The sequence below is a fragment of the Ranitomeya imitator genome, chromosome 1 (genome assembly GCF_032444005.1).
Source record: "Ranitomeya imitator isolate aRanImi1 chromosome 1, aRanImi1.pri, whole genome shotgun sequence".
NCBI lineage: Eukaryota > Metazoa > Chordata > Amphibia > Anura > Dendrobatidae > Ranitomeya > Ranitomeya imitator.
In genome coordinates, this window is record NC_091282.1 from 299,072,659 (window position 1) to 299,089,849 (window position 17,191).

The following is a 17,191-nucleotide window of genomic DNA, read 5'->3' on the forward strand; positions in this document are numbered from 1 at the left end:
AAGCCTGCTGCCATGTAGTCCTCTATAGTGCTGTATAACACCGCACCCTCCACTGATTGGCAGCTTTCTGCCTATGCACAGTGTACACAGCATGCTGTAATTGGCAGCTACACAAATCGCCTACACAAGTCTGAGTGTGTGAAAATCACAGACAAGAGAAAAAGAGAACAAATCCGACCATAATCAGTCCTAATTCATCAGAAGTAGTGAACCAAAATGATACTTTATTTAGATCAGGTGACAACCAATAAGATAACAAAGCAGTGTCTAAGTATATAAAATTTATATAGTAAAAACAAGGGGCGCACACACGGAGAAGTATTGACTAATGTCCAGAGGAAGGGATTAAAGTAATAATTCAGTACAGAATTAACAGTACGGAGTCCATAAGAATTGGCACATTAATTAATATATTACTTTTATATGTTGTTCATATCAAATATTTACCAATAGAACAAGCAAGAAAATCCATAGGTAAAGTGCTAGTGCAGAAATGATTATATCATCTTATACTGTATGGTATATAGTAAAGTGCCAATGCAAATAATCAGGGTAGTAATCCCAAGCACATGGTATAGGAGAAATCGATCTATTGTTGGTCCTATATGAATCATAATCTGTCACCTATGGTGTATGCCATCACAGGAGTATGAATGCTTAGAAATCATGGTATAGGGACTTACCATATCAGGCTCCCTCTTCCGAGTGGTGTCCACCCCGATGCGCGTTTCGGCTACCTCCTTTGTCAGGGGACACTGACCAAACACTGTTGGAATTCGGATTGAAAACACTTTAAATTTAGGCCATGTGCACACGTTGCGGATTGTGCTGCAGATCCGCAGCGGTTTGGAAGCTGCAGATTCGCAGCAGTTTTCCATCAGGTTTACAGTACCATGTAAGCTATGGAAAACCAAATCCGCTGTGTCCATGCTGCGGAAAATACCGTGCGGAAACGCTGCGTTGTACTTTCCGCAGCATGTCAATTCTTTGTGCGGATTCCGCAGCGTTTTACACCTGCTCCTCAATAGGAATCCGCAGGTGGAATCCGCACAAAAACCACTGGAAATCTGTGGGTAATCCGCAGGTAAAACGCAGTGCGTTTTACCTGCAGATTTTTTAAAAAACTGAGCGGAAAAATCCGCACAGAAATCCGCAACGTGTGCACATAGCCTCAGAGCGTTTTTTGCGTGCAGAAAAATCATGACTGAGAAAGGCTTGTCTGGTAGTGGACAAACCCTGTAACAGAATGCAGTACTCACACAAGTTTTGCAGCTCCTTGGAACAACTGATGGGCGAGTACACCCCGAGACTTGGACCCCCCAACCTGTCTAATGTTGTCTCCATTACTAGACTGTAAAGGTCAGTTCTCCATGGAAGTGCCATCAGTCGGTCACACAAAGTAATAATGGCATGTGCCACCATGGCCGACCTTCCTGAGCTCTCACTTTCATGTCTGGGGTTATTATCAAGCAGTTCTGGCTTTTCGCCTATACAAGTTGCTATGCTGTAAGAGTGAACAGGCTCCTTGCACTTCTTTCCTCCACCGTTATAGTAAGTTGTGTTCCCTTCATGTTACTTTATTGTCATTAATGCCCTTTTTGGTGTTTCAGGGATGGGTGCTGCTTCTTACTATGTGTGCGGCGGGTATCGGAGGCACTTTACAGTATGGGTACAACCTCACTATCATCAATGCACCCACAAATGTACGTATGCTGCATGGGTCTTTCTTCACATGTTTTGTTCAGATTATTAAATTATTGGATGTCTCTTATTTAACATTATCTTTTCTGAATCTATGTGCCCATAAAGGTATAAAAAGCCTTAACCCCTTCACGCATATGATTGTAACTGTACATCCTGCACTAGGATGGCTGTGGATGTACAGGGCTCCGGAGCTGAGATGAGAGCGGAGTCTATCTCCATCGCTGCTGTTAACCATTTAAATGCCCAGGCCAATCACGATCAGCCATCCAAGATTGCAATGGGTTACAAGGGCGGCAGGGGGCCTACTGATGGCTTTGTCACTGCCATCTTGGTCCTCCTGTGAAGCTCAGACACAGGCAGAGCTACATAGACCACAATTTACTAATCCCACTAAAAACAAGCCCTCACAAGGCTGTGATGATGGAAAAATAAAGCGATTGCACTTGGTGAAAGAAGAACTAAAAAACTCACAAGACAAACAATTGCTTAACCCCTTAACGATGAGATATTTTTGGTTTTGCATTTTCATTTTTTGCTTTCCTCCTTTCCAGAGCTATAACTTTTTTTGTTGTTGTCAATTTGGCCATTTGAGGGCTTGTTTTTTGCAGGACGAGTTGTACTTTTGAACGACATCATTGGTTTTAACATATTGTGTACTGGAAAACGGGGACAAAATTCCAAGTGCGGTGAATTTTCAAAAAAAGGGCAAATCCCACAGTTGTTTTTTGTTTGGCTTTTTTGCTAGGTTCACTAAATGCTAAAACTGACCTGCCATTATGATTCTCCAGGTCAGTACGAGTTCATAGACACCTAACATGTTTAGATTCTTTTTTATCTAAGTGGTGGAAAAAAATTCCAAACTTTGTTAAAAAAAAAGGTGCCATTTTCCAATACGCGTAGCGTCTCCATTTTTCGTGTTCTAGGGTTGGGTGAGGGCTTATTTTTTACTCACCGAGCTGATGTTTGTAATGATACCACATTTGTGCAGATACGTTCTTTTGATTGCCCGTTATTGCATTTTAATGCAATGTCGTGGCGACCCAAAAAATGTAATTTTGGCGCTTTGACTTTTTTCTTAGTACACCGATTTTATCGATCAGGTTTATCCTCTTTTTCTATAGGTAGACCGGGCGATATTGAATGCGGCGATACCAAATATGTGTAGGTTTGATTTTATTTTTATTGTTTTATTTTGAATGGGGCGATTTGAACTTTTATATATATATATATATTTTTTTTTTAAATATTTTTAAAAACTTTTTTTTACTTTTTGCATGTTTCAATAGTCTCCATGGGAGACTAGAAGCTGCCATGGCCTAATCGCCTATGCTACATACAGGCGATGATCACAACAACTGTATGTAGCAGAATTAGGGTATGTGCACACGTATTCTGGAGGACTGCAGATTTTTCCGTAGCGGATTTGAAAAAACCGCAGTGCAAAACCACTGCGTTTTTTCCTGCGGATTTATCGCGGTTTCTACTGCGGATTCCGCTGCGGCTTAAGGCTATGTGCACACGTCAGGATTTCTGGCAGAAATTTTCCTGACAAAAAACGGACATTTCTGCCAGAAATCTGCATGCATTTTTTTGCGCGGTTTTTGACGCGTTTTTTTTTTGCGGATTTTTTGCGGATTTTTCTGGACACTCCAATTTAATGGGAAATCCGCAAAAAATCCGCAAAAATAATGAACATGCTGCTTCTTTTTGCGAAATGTGTTTTTTTTTGCGGAAAAAAACGCAAACATGTGCACAAAAAATGCGGAATGCATTCTAAATGATAGGATGCATAATGTATGCATTTTTTAAGCGATTTAATAGCGTTTTTATCGGGAAAATCCGCAAAAAAAACCCACAAAAAATCCTGAACGTGTACACATACCCTTACACCTGCAGTTTTCTATTGGAGCAGGTGTAAAACCGCAGCGGAATCCGCACAAAGAATTGACCTGCTGCGGAAAATAAACCGCTGCGTTTCCGCGCGTTTTTTTCCGCAGCATGTGCACTGCGGATTTTGTTTCCCATAGGTTAACATGGTACTGTAAACTCATGGGAAACCGCTGTGGATCCGCAGCTGAGGAAACGCTGCGGATCCGCAGCAAAATCCGCAGCGTGTGCACATACCCTTACTCACTTGCTATGAGCGCCGACCACCGGGCGACACTCACAGCAAGCCAGCAGTGACAACAATAGAGGTCTCCAGGAGACCTCTGGTTGTCATGCCAACTCATCGTTGACCCGCGAATGACCCGGGGTCACCGATGTGTGTGGATTTCCGGCGCGATTGCCGGAAGCGCATGTTATATGCCGCTGTCAGCATTTGACAGCGGCATTTAATGGGTTAATAGCCACGGTTGCCTCGCGATTCCACCCGTGGCTATTCCGGGCACATGTCAACTGTTCAAAACAGCTGACATGTGCCGGGAAAGATGTGGGCTCACCGCCTGAGCCCACATCAAAGGGAGGGTGTCCGACATTGAGGTACTATTACGCCCGATGTCAGAAAGGGGTTAAAGGGAGCCTGTCATGTTAAGTAATGCAATTAACATGAAGATATGGGGTTAATCTGCAGGTTAATAGTGTTTTGACATTATGCAGCACCTGCACCGAGAGCCCCACTGCCGAGGGGAAATTAACTCTATTACCCCTGGCAGGTTTGCTCTTTCAGTTAGGCCGGTTTCACACGTCCAGATAATTCCAGTACCGTATAAAATCGGTACTGGAGTTATCCGTATCCGTGTGTCCGTGTGCTCACGTGGCACATCAGTGTGGCACACGTGTGCCGCCCGTGTGCCCACTGGGTACCACACGCACCGTGCAGGAGACAGCGCTAAAGTTTAGCGATGTCCCCTGCATCGTGCTGAATCCGCGATTCATATCTTCCCTGCAGCAGCGTTTGCTGCATAGAAGATATGAATAATAGTGTTTAAAATAAAGATCTATGTTCCCCCCGCCCTCCCACCCCCTGTGCGCCCCCCCCGCTGTTTTGAAAATACCCGCCTCCCTCGTTGGCTGTCGCTGCTTCCTGGTCTGGCCGCATCTTCTCCTGTATGCGGTCACGTGAGGCCGCCGATTACAGTCATGAATATGCGGCTCCACCCGTATGGGAGGAAGATATGAATCGCGGATTCAGCACCAGTGGGGGGGACAGCGCTTAATGTAGCGCTGTCCTTTGCACGGCACACGGACTGCACACGGACAACGTCCGTGTGCGATACGTGTTTTACACGGACCCATTGACTTTAATGGGTCCGTGTAATCCGTGCGCTCCCACGAACACTTGACATGTCTCCGTGTTTGGCACACGGAGACACGTCCGCAAAAAATCACTGACATCTGAACAGATGCAGTGATTTTTATGTGTCTACGTGTGTCAGTGTCTCCGGTACGTGAGGAAACTATCACCTCATGTAACAGAGACACTGACGTGTGAAACAGGCCTTACAGGGGTAGCCCTGGCACTGTTTCTGTCACCGCCCTGGTGGCTGTAACTGCGCCCCCGACACCGATTGACAGGCGCCCCTAATGCTCATCTGGCTGATCTTTATGTACACAGTGTTGACTGAAGATGTGCCGGCGCTGTACCCATTACTGAATGCCAAACGATACTGGGGAGGGGGATAAAGTTAATTTTCTCCTGGCAAAGGGGCTCTCAGTGCTAGCGCTGCACTAACCTGCAGATTAACCCCATATCTGCAGGTTAATAATGTTAATAATGACAGGTGCTATTTCAAGGGGATAAAAGTCAAGAAATAAAGGGAAAAAAGTGTATTCATTTCATAATCAATTTCATAATCAAAACTAAATTATGTTTTCCATTAATGGAATTACTATTTTAGTGCTTAATGTCACACCTGTCTGTCATTTTCCTTTACAGCATATCCAAAAATTTGTGAATGCGACGTGGCGAGAGCGCTATGGATCAGAGCTGGATAGTTGGAAAATAACACTCATCTGGTCCATAATAGTCTCTGTGTTCCCACTCGGTGGTTTCATGGGAGCACTGCTGGCAGGTCCGATGGCTATCAGGCTGGGAAGGTAATGTACTAACATTAGTCATGTACTTAATTTTACATTGGGACATGACCAGTTTCATGTGTTATGTCTGTAAGGCTACGCAACGGCACACAACGCACAACGCAAATAAAAACGCACCAAAATGCACGCAAAAACGCTGCGTTTTGCGACGCATGCGTCCTTTTTTGCCGAAATTTGGACGCAAGAAAAATGCAACTTGTTGCGTTTTCTGTGCCCGACGCTTGCGGCAAAAAAAACGCATGCGTCGCACAACGCAGCACAATGCATGTCCATGCGTCCCCCATGTTAAATATAGGGGTGCATGACACATGCGTCGCCGCTGTGTCGCCCGACGCAAACACGCAAAACGCTAATGTGAACGTAGCCTAACAGACGCAATATCGCGCAAATTTATGATACACAAGCATCTTTAGTAGAGTTGAGCGAATATGTTCTGGATCGGGTGCTGAATCTGAATTTGCCATATTCGTGCCATATTGATACCCTGTTTGTGTCAAATTTATGATTGATTGATTTTTTCTGAACATATTCGGTCATTTCTACTCCCATTTACTCCAATGATGTTCAGCTATGTTCAGCGAATATTGCATAAACAATATTCACCGTGGATCATAATCAGAACCGAATTTTGAAAAATGTGTTCATGTCTAATATTTAGCCCCTGGGGAAATGTCAGTAAGCAGGATCTTTTTGTTACTGCAGATGCTTGGCTGCTTGCATAGACTTCTATGAGCTTGCAGAAATGTAATAGAACCCATAGAGGTCGGAAAGAAGCCGAGAGTGTCCAAACTGTGGCACAGCACGAAGGAAAACCATACTGCAGACTACTTAGAGTAACAGGTTGGCATCTGGGAAGTGACATTGCTTCTAGAAAACTGTCCAGGGCATCAATTGGACAATTTTACCAATTTTTTAAAACATTGTGAGGAGCCAACCACCCCCTAACTGACTGACAAACATTTCTTAGGGTGGCACGTGGTAGCTGAAAATTCAATAGTTTATTTAGTTAAAAAAAATCATTTTTAAGGACTCTGGTGCTAATGGGAAACCCTTTGGCAATCATATATTAGTATTGTGTTAACTAAATGGCTTTGTGGAATTTTCTTTTTTATTAGATTTACTTAATCCACGTAACAAATTAATTCCCACTCTGAGAGCATCAAATGTTGGCAGGAGTTTTGAAAACTCTCCCATTTTTCTAAAAATTGATATAGAGCCTAAATCGAAAAGGTAAGAGAAAAAGCAAAGCAGTGTAAAACACGTGTTAGTACAGGCAAGGAGATGGCTGGGGCTCATCTTACTTGTACTTGGAGGTACTACTTTTGGGTGAGCTTCAGGGAGGAACAATAATACATAACCAGACATTTGGTATCCTGAGAAATTGCGTCTCTGGTGCCAAAGGGCCAAGTTATATATACAGAAAAAGTCACATGCTGGAGTACAAAATGGCACAGATGTACATCACAGGCAAGAGATACACTGTATAGGCCATAAATATAAAGGCTCGAGTTGAGAAGAGATCCATAATAAAAAAAATTGTTTTTATTAAGTCACAAATGAGTATAACCAGTAACAGAAATAAGCAGAAATGTCTTATAGGGAACTCTGATAAGTGACAAAAATTATAGAACAAGGACAGTGTGGATGTAATTACACAATATCTGAATGGTACTGTGACATCATATATTTCTATATCCTTATGATTCACCAGGTTGAAGGTAATTAACACAAACTGATATATAATAAACAGTTGGCAATAGATGATAGATGCTGTTGTGAATTCCGCTCTTGGGCTCCCCCCGGTGGTTGTAAGTGGCACTTTTGTGAGTTCTGCTCTTGGGCTCCCTCTTGTGGTTTCAAGTGGTATGGCTGCTCCTTGGAGTTAGCTGTCTGCAGCTGTTTCCACTGATCGTCTTTTCTGCTCGGCTATTTATGCCTGGCTCTTTCTTCAGCCAGTGCCACTTGTAAATGGTTCCTGGTTGGATTCACATCTCTTTGGATTTCCCTGTTATCCTGACCAGTTCAGCAAAGCTAAGTTTTTGCTTGCTCTTTTCTGTCCACAGATTGTGGACTTATCCGTTCTGTGCTTTCTATGTTTGTCCAGCTTATCAGTATGAATTAATTCTGTCTTGCTGGAAGCTCTGGGAAGCAGATTTACCCTCCACACCTTTAGTCAGGTGTGGAGATTTTTCGTAAACTCTGTGTGGATTTTTGTAGTGTTTTATACTGACCGCACAGTATTCCATCCTGTCCTATCTATTTAGCTAGACTGGCCTCCTGTGCTCATCCTGGTTTCATTCTGTGTATGTCTTTTCCCTCTCCACTCACAGTCATTATTTGTGGGGGGCTAATCTATCCTTTGGGGATTTTCTCTGAGGCAAGATAGTTTTCCTGCTTCTATCTTTATGGGTAGTTAGCTCTTAGGCTGTGACGAGGTGCCTAGGGAGAGTTAGGAGCATCCCACGGCTACATCTAGTGTTGTGTTGATAAAGTAATAAAGGTATTAGTTAGCAACATCACAATAATCACAAATGTCTATATATTTATATGTTGCCGAGTAACGGATAAAATAGTTACCCAGTCGTACAAAACTAGATACAGAGGGGATGTGGAAACCACAGAAGACGACCAAAAACTGGGTGAATTGCAAATACTCGTAATCTTTATTAACACAGTACAAAATTTTCCAAATATAAATATAAAAACACTGGACAGAAATGGTACACGGTGGCACAAAGGTGGCGATACACACAGCAAAACGCCACTATACGAAAAGACGTGAAGACCGGAAGACATAGAGCTACCATAGCAGGGCACACATATATTGCTAGATGATACCATTAAAGAGGCAGGGTAAAAATGTAACTTGTGCTAAATATACTATGAGCACTACCTCTGCTCTGATATGCCAGCATAAATATATAACTATAAGTAAACCACTATAGGGTATCCTTGCTAGGCATCAGAACAGTATAGACCGCAGTGTATAGACACCTTTAAGACAGCACCACTAAATCTGTGCATGAAAGCAAAGGCTGACCCATATGTGTGTCACCCTCCCCCAAGGCCACATACGACCATACAACTATTCATGAGGCAGCCCGATAAGTAGAACGGGCTAGCCGCCGCAAGTGCGGCTAAACATTACCTGTCAGGAGGGGAGCGCTAAACGGTAGCAGAGGTCCGGTGCCGCACGTCACCCGACGCGCGTTTCGGAGCAGAAGCTCCTTAGTCAGGGGGCGTGTTGAGCATAGGGATTGCGGTCAGTACAGTTACCACTTCCTTCAGAGCTCGTTCCATGTTGCTCCTAAACCACCGCATCATAACAAGATGCTAAATATTATGTATTGATTCAAATCAACTTAATAAAAGTTATCACCCGTTAGAGTATACATCGGATTTTATTGAAGAAACCTCCCAATGATAACAGTATAATCTCCAAAATGAATAAAAACTCAAAATGCACTGTTCCAAATTATTAGTCACAGTAGAATTTCTAAACATTTGATCTGTTTTAAAGAACTGAAAATGCTCATTTGTGGAATTTGCAGCATTAAGAGGTCACATTCACTGAACAAAAAAGCTATTTAACTCCAAAACATCCTAACAGGCCAAGTTACATGTTAACATAGGACCTCTTCTTTGATATCACCTTCACAATTCTTGCATCCATTGAACTTGTGAGTTTTTGGAGAGTTTCTGCTTGTATTTCTTTGCATGAAGTCAGAATAGCTTCCCAGAGCTGCTGTTTTGATGTGAACTGCCTCCCACCCTCATAGATCTCTTGCTTGATGATACTCCAAAGGTTCTCTATAGGGTTGAGGTCAGGGAAAGCTTGCGAGCAGAGACCTCACTCCTAATGTCACTGTTTAAATTGTCTTAACTTGTATTGAATTTGTCTGTACATGTCCCCGCTTACCGTAATTGTAAAGTGCTGCCGAATATGTTGGCGCTATATAAATAAATATTATTATTCTTAGGGGAAGATGGTGGCCACACCATGAGTTTATCTCCTTTTATGTCCATAGCAGCCAATGACTCAGAGGTATTCTTTGCAGCATGAGATGGTGCATTGTCATGCATGAAGATGATTTTGCTCCTGAAGGCACGTTTCTGCTTTTTATACCATGGAAGAAAGTTGTCAGTCAGAAACTCTATATACTTTGCAGAGGTCATTTTCACACCTTCAGGAACCTTAAAGGGCCCTACCAGCTGTTTTCCCGTGATTCCAGCCCAAAACATGACTCCTTTACCTCCTTGCTGACGTCGCAGTCTTGTTGGGACATGGTTGCCATCCACCAACCATCCACTACTCCATCCATCTGGACCATCCAGGGTTGCGCGACACTCATCAGTAAACAAGACTGTTTGAAAATTAGCCTTCAAGTATGTCTGGGCCCACTGCAACCGTTTCTGCTTGTGAACACTGTTTACGGGTGGCCGAATAGTAGGTTTATGAACCAAAGCAAGCCTTTGAAGGATCCTACACCTTAAGGTTCCAGGGACTCCAGAGGCACCAGCAGCTTCAAATAACTGTTTGCTGCTTTGTAATGGTATTTTGGCAGCTGCTCTCTTAATCCAATGAATTTGTCTGGCAGAAACCTTCCTCATTATGCCTTTATCTGCATGAAATCTGTCTGTGCTCTGTTTCAGTCACAAATCTCTTCACAGTATGATGATCACTCTTACGTTTTCGTGAAATATCTAATGTTTTCATACCTTGTCCAACGCATTGCACTATTTAACGCTTTTCAGCAGCAGAAAGATCCTTTTTATTTCCCATATTGCTTTAAACCTGTGGCCTGCTTAATAATGTGGAACATCATTTTTAAGTAGTTTTCCTAATTAATTAATTAGAATCACCTGGAAAACTAATTATCACATGTGTTTAAGATTGATTTCAGTGATCCATTGAGCCCTGAGACCCAATACCATTCACGAGTTTATTTGAAAAACAATTAAATCTTTATGACACTTAAATCCATTTGCATAATGATTTGGAAGACCGTGTAAAGACATAAGAAAGATATAGTGGTAAGGTGCTATGTGTGATATTACCTTGGAGTAGGGTGTCAGTAATGTTCCTGATGGAAGTAGTCACCTCGGCGTCCCCTCACCCCGACGAGCGTTTCGCTGCCAGCTTATATTTATGGTTTGAGCTTATAGTTTTTGTTTAAAGTTTAAGAAATGCCATTGATATTACCATCAGATATCAGTGTGTACATGGACAAACTGTGTTTCTGCCCATTTTCAGGAGTATACACTCACTAGATGGATGCCGTGGGATGCGTCCACATGGGGAATCCATTGTGAAAAATATATGTACAGTATATCACATGGCATATGTTGTTTTTTTTGTCGTGGCTTTCAGTATAGAAAAGCACGGTCTGCTGCACCTTCCAATACACTTAAAGAAATTGTATGAAAAATGAATTTCATGCTCAAGCCAAGTCCTTCACGAGACTCCATGGTCATTGCTCTACCGCATTGGTCTGAGGAAGGGCTCAGAATGAGTTTGAAACATGTCACCATAGTGTTATTCTATATCTTTGCACCTTCGTGTTGCCTGGAGTCCTCTAAAAGAGGAGCAGGAGAACATTAATCCACAACCTTCAAGCTATATTCCTACATAACAGCGGTGATTTATGATTTATCAGATTTCTGGTAACTAATCCACCTTGTGGCAGAGAAAGTCCACACACCGCTGATGGGACAAGTAACAACCTCCTAGAACTGCAGCTCACAGGCATTCAACATGAGAATCACAGAAGATCACTCTTAGTAATGGGGTATCTGCAATAGAGAGAGGTGATAAAATAGTATAAAAAACAATACTCACCTGTATTATAAAAAAAATGTAGGTTATCCTTTTTTATCTAAGTCATAGATTAATCTTACCCACTAGAATCAATTGGTCCATATAAAAAATGGTCAGTTTTTACTATTTAAGGAGTAGGAGAATTTTTTCTGCCTCGGCTACAGTTTGTTAAAAAATTACCTTGTCATAACCACCTCCCCAGGTCCACCGAAAGTCTCCTCCATTTTTCCCAGTGTCTTGCATTGGCTGGGATGATGATGTCACATCACGCAGCCAAGTTGTGGGCTCAGTGGCTTTGCCTGTGTAGGCAGAATGTCCCTTTTAGATCTAGAGAACTCACTGATTGGCTGCCTCACTGTTTTCATGAGGTTGGCGCAGCAACCATTGCTAAATCCTGGGAGCATCGGCGGTGAGTACACCCAGACCTGGGAATAGTGAGTACAGTTGTACCTGGAGAAGGTGAGTACGGCTCAGTTTGTTATTTCTCAACAAACTGCAGCAGAGGCCTTTAAGGGGTTAATCAATTTACTATTTCATAGCCGTAATGATTTAAGATTTGGAAATGATAATGCATTTTTTGCTTCTGATTTGTACTTATTTATTGTGAATCAGTATGTGTATCTATTTTCATTTTTAGAAGACAGTATTATTTATGTCATTTTCTTGTTTTCGCAGAAAGAAATCTCTGCTCTTTAATAATATTTTTATAATACTCTCTGCAATATTTTGTGGCTTCAGTCGCTATGCCAAGTCCTTTGAAATGATTATACTGGGTAGAATATTAGCTGGTGTGAATTCAGGTAAAAACAGTTTATTTCACATGGGAAGAATTAAGACACAAGAATGCATGCCTCTTTGGAAGGTATATAAGACTTTTTAACTTAACATTTTTACTTTTCCCAAGGGGTCAGCATGAATATTCAACCAATGTATCTTGGAGAAAGTGCCCCCAAAAAACTGCGTGGCACAGGAGCTCTATCGTGTGCAATCAGTACCGCTATTGGGCTTGTAATGGGACAAGTAGTAGGACTCAGGTAAAGAACATTGAAAATAAAAAATGTATTTTTCATCTTGACTTAAAAAAAAGCTGTCACTGGCTCAAAAAAATTGAGTCCTTGAAAATATCCCTGAGTTTCCCTGAGTCTACTGATCTTTTCCTTTTTACGCTGCGTTACTCCATTGCTGAGATATTCCTATTTATTGCTTTTGGAGTGCAGCATGTGACATCTCTGCTTGCAGCCCAACAGGGCATTATTTCAGCTTTTCCCTGGGGGCATCCACTTTTAATATTGTGAACTTCAGCATATACAGTGGAAGCCACTAACCAATTATGGCAAACACTAGCTTGTTCTAAAAAAGACCTGATTTTATATTTATCATGAAGACATTCAGTACAAACAATAAGTGTAAAATTAATCTTGTGTAAAAAATTCTAGATTTTTGAAATCTTGCGTCAGGATTTTGAGCTGCTTTACTTTTTTAACTCCCTTTAAAGAAGTTGCTCCAGTAAATGTTTTAATCCATAATCATTCAGTCCTAATTTTCTATGTAATGGTGTGTATGTGTATGAAAATTCTATACGATTTGTGTTTGTTTATGAAAATATTGTACATTTTACAAAAAAATATGAAAATGTCATAGTTTTCAAACTTTTATTTTTTATGCCCTTAAATCAGGTAGTTATACCTCACAAAATAGTTAATAAATAACATTTTGCACATGTCTACTTTACATCAGCTTCATGCTTGAAACATAATTTTTTTCGTTAAGCAGTTAGAAGAATTAAAGGGAACCCGTCACCTCCAAAATTGACGATGAGCTAAAAGTCCACCAGCATCAGGGGCTTATCTACAGCATTCTGTAATGCTGTAGATAAGCCCCCGATTTATCCTGAAAGATAAGAAAAAGAGGTTAGATTATACTCACCTGGGGGGGCGGTCCGATCCGATGGGCGTCACGGTCCGGTCCGGGGCCTCCCATCGTCTTACGATAACATCCTCTTCTTGTCTTCACACTGGGGCTCTGGCGCAGGCGTACTTATCTGCCCTGTTGAGGGCAGAGCAGATAAGTACGCCTGCGCCAGAGCCCCAGTGTGAAGACAAGAAGAGGATGTTATCGTAAGACGATGGGAGGCCCCGGACCATCAGACCGGACCGCAGCCGGACCTCCCCTGGGTGAGTATAATCTAACCTCTTTTTCTCATCTTTCAGGATACATCGGGGGCTTATCTACAGCATTACAGAATGCTGTAGATAAGGCCCTGATGCTGGTGGGCTTAGCTAACCTTCGATTTTGGGGGTGACAGGTTCCCTTTAAAAGTTAATTAGCAGTTTTTCATTTTTCTAATAAAATTTACAAAACCAATTTTTTTAAGGATCTGAATCACATTTGAAGTTACTTTGATGGGCCTATGTGACAGAAAATACCCAATAGTGACACTATTTGATTTCTCATTTTGACTCTCATAGTTGTGGTCCACCTATAATGTCAATTACAGGCTTCTCTCATCTTTTTAAGTGGGAGAACTTGCACAATTGGTGGCTGACTAAATACTTTATTCCCTACTGTAAAATATATTCAATCAAAGGTGAATAAAGCAGGATTCCTATAAACACCCTGGGACTATATTCATAAAGGGTGTATTCTGATCGGATATCAAAGAGCCAAGTGTATTCAAATATCCCACAATTTTATAATGACTCAGCGTATGTAAAAATTGAAAGATAAAGTGCATAGGGCATAAATCACATAATCTCCATAATCAGAACAGCATCAGCTTAGTAGTATGCGAGTGCACAGTCACCAGGGGAGCCCCGGACACGCGTTTCGCATGCAGCTTTTTCAACAGAGATACATTTAAATGCAAGTCTGCTCCTTTTATACAAAAAACATATGAATGGCAAGCCTAGCGGCACATGCTCTACGTGAGCCGCAAACCTGAAGTAGTCGTCATATCCCCGGCATCTCTGGGAGGGCACAGGTTAAGGAAACAACTTCCTGTGATGTCACAGACCTGCGCACTAGCAGTATAGAGACCGGGTATGACAAATAGGTATGTGCGGCTCCACAGGGCATGTGCACAACGGCAGCCATTTTACTGGAGACCACGTAAGTTTGCCATTATGAAATGGATACAACATGTCTCATACAACCCATCCAGACCATGGTAAGAAAACAATACAAGATAAAGACATACAAGTGAAAACAGACATAATGACACAGAATATGACGACTTCAATATGAAGATTTAGCTGCATAATTAATACACAATTACGGTAATAGGTACAACATTAAAAATTACCAAACATGATTTAGATATATGTCTATAATAGAGATACATATATACCTAAATACACAGTGTATGTAAGTGAAGAATAAGTAAGTATAAAAGTATTATATAATGATGATACAGTGCTTGTGCGAAGACACATTCTATAGTGGTTCATGGCACTTGATGGGAGGAAAGATGGCACATAATAGTATTCACTCAAAAGAGCAGAGGTAGATTGTAAGGAAAACATACACAAGCCAGGGGATAAGGATATCCCCCCCCCCATCCCAGAGCTTATGCCGTCACAGCTCTCTGGCGCCCCTCTTACCCTCAGGTCAGTCATGGAACTGCACCTAGGATAAGTAGTCGCCGGAGAGGCTGCCCTGTCATGTATTGGTTATCAAGGCACTCTGCAGTGAGGGCGGTATATATATCACCAGTCCCAGGCTGGGAATCTATAATATAACGCTGGGAGCGTCACTCTGTCCGAAGCCTCTATAGACTGCGCAAGCGCCGGCGCAGTCTGGGCCTCACAGAGCGACGCTCCCGGGAGATCGCGGTATGCGTAAGCACTGAACGCATACCGCCATCTCCACCGGAGAGTCAGGGACCGCCAGGAGGGAGGGTAAGTATACTCACCTTTCCCGGTTCCAGCGCTGCTTGCGGCTCCGTCTCCCGGCTCCTCTGCTCCCGCCTCCGGAGGGCGCGGACTGCGCAGGCGCCGATTCCTGCTGCCGGAATCGGCGCCTGCGCAGTCCGCGCTTTCGGCGCCATTTTCTTGAAGACACACTCCGGCTCCACTGCAGGTGTGTCTTCAAGAAAATGGCGCCGGAAAGCGCGGACTGCGCAGGCGCCGATTCCTGCTGCCGGAATCGGCGCCTGCGCAGTCCCCGCTTTCCGGCGCCATTTTCTTGAAGACATACCTGCAGTGGAGCCGGACGATAGGTGAGTATGGTATTTTTTTTTTTTTTTATATGGCAGCAGCATTCGGGGGCATACACACTGGAGCGGGGGGCATATAATACAATGGTGGCGCAGGATGGCAGCAGCACATGACAGAACGGGCGCAGGATGGCCGCAGCACATGACAGAACGGGCGCAGGATGGCCGCAGCACATGACAGAACGGGCGCAGGATGGCCTCAGCACATGACAGAACGGGCGCAGGATGGCAGCAGCACATGACAGAACGGGCGCAGGATGGCAGCAGCACATGACAGAATGGGCGCAGGATGGCAGCAGCACATGACAGAACGGGCGCAGGATGGCAGCAGCACATGACAGAACGGGCGCAGGATGGCCGCAGCACATGACAGAACGGGCGCAGGATGGCAGCAGCACATGACAGAACGGGCGCAGGATGGCAGCAGCACATGACAGAACGGGCGCAGGATGGCAGCAGCACATGACAGAACGGGCGCAGGATGGCAGCAGCACATGTCAGAACGGGCGCAGGATGGCAGCAGCACATGTCAGAACGGGCGCAGGATGGCCGCAGCACATGACAGAACGGGCGCAGGATGGCAGCAGCACATGACAGAACGGGCGCAGGATGGCCGCAACACATGACAGAATGGGCGCAGGATGGCAGCAGCACATGACAGAACGGGCGCAGGATGGCCGCAGCACATGACAGAACGGGCGCAGGATGGCAGCAGCACATGACAGAACGGGCGCAGGATGGCAGCAGCACATGACAGAACGGGCGAAGGATGGCAGCAGCACATGACAGAACGGGCGAAGGATGGCAGCAGCACATGACAGAACGGGCGCAGGATGGCAGCAGCACATGACAGGATGGGAGCAGCAAATGACAGAACAGGCGCAGGATGGGAGCAGCACATGACAGAACGGGCGCAGGATGGGAGCAGCAAATGACAGGATGGGAGCAGCAAATGACAGAACGGGGACGCAGGATGGGAGCAGCACATGACAGAACGGGGGCGCAGGATGGGAGCAGCACATGACAGGATGGGGGCGCAGGATGGAGCAGCACATACCAGGATGGAGACCATATACCAATATAAATGCTCGCCACCCGGGGCGTAGAACGGGTTCAATAGCTAGTCTATATATAAACCTCCAAACCGTCACTTCTAGGATCCCCCCATAACACCAGAACGGTATGCTGCCACCAGTTCCTCGTTACATATAAGCCCGGTCTGTTAACAAGCTTATATCGGGTCAGAAACCAACCCCAGGTAGCTTATAAGTATTAGCCGGACTCACGGACGTGGGAGAGAAAAGAGCAGCCTAAAATTAATTGACATTTTAATTTCCGAAAGGCGCACTAGATACTACAAATATATACAGAGTAATCTACAGATATTACAGCCAGAAGTACAGATAAAAGTAGGTTAC

The 17,191-nt window shown here is 43.7% G+C and overlaps 1 protein-coding gene across 3 annotated transcripts in view; it reads left to right on the forward strand.

The window, feature by feature from the left end:
* LOC138670044 (solute carrier family 2, facilitated glucose transporter member 11-like) overlaps positions 1 to 17,191 on the forward strand; it is a 193,736-nt gene that overhangs the window by 120,182 nt on the left and 56,363 nt on the right. For all 3 annotated transcript variants that reach the window (XM_069757045.1, XM_069757054.1, XM_069757036.1), the window contains exons 2-5: positions 1,611 to 1,703; positions 5,582 to 5,742; positions 12,236 to 12,360; positions 12,465 to 12,594. In XM_069757045.1, coding sequence (XP_069613146.1) covers positions 1,611 to 1,703; positions 5,582 to 5,742; positions 12,236 to 12,360; positions 12,465 to 12,594 — 509 coding nt within the window. The remainder of the gene's footprint in view (positions 1 to 1,610; positions 1,704 to 5,581; positions 5,743 to 12,235; positions 12,361 to 12,464; positions 12,595 to 17,191) is intronic.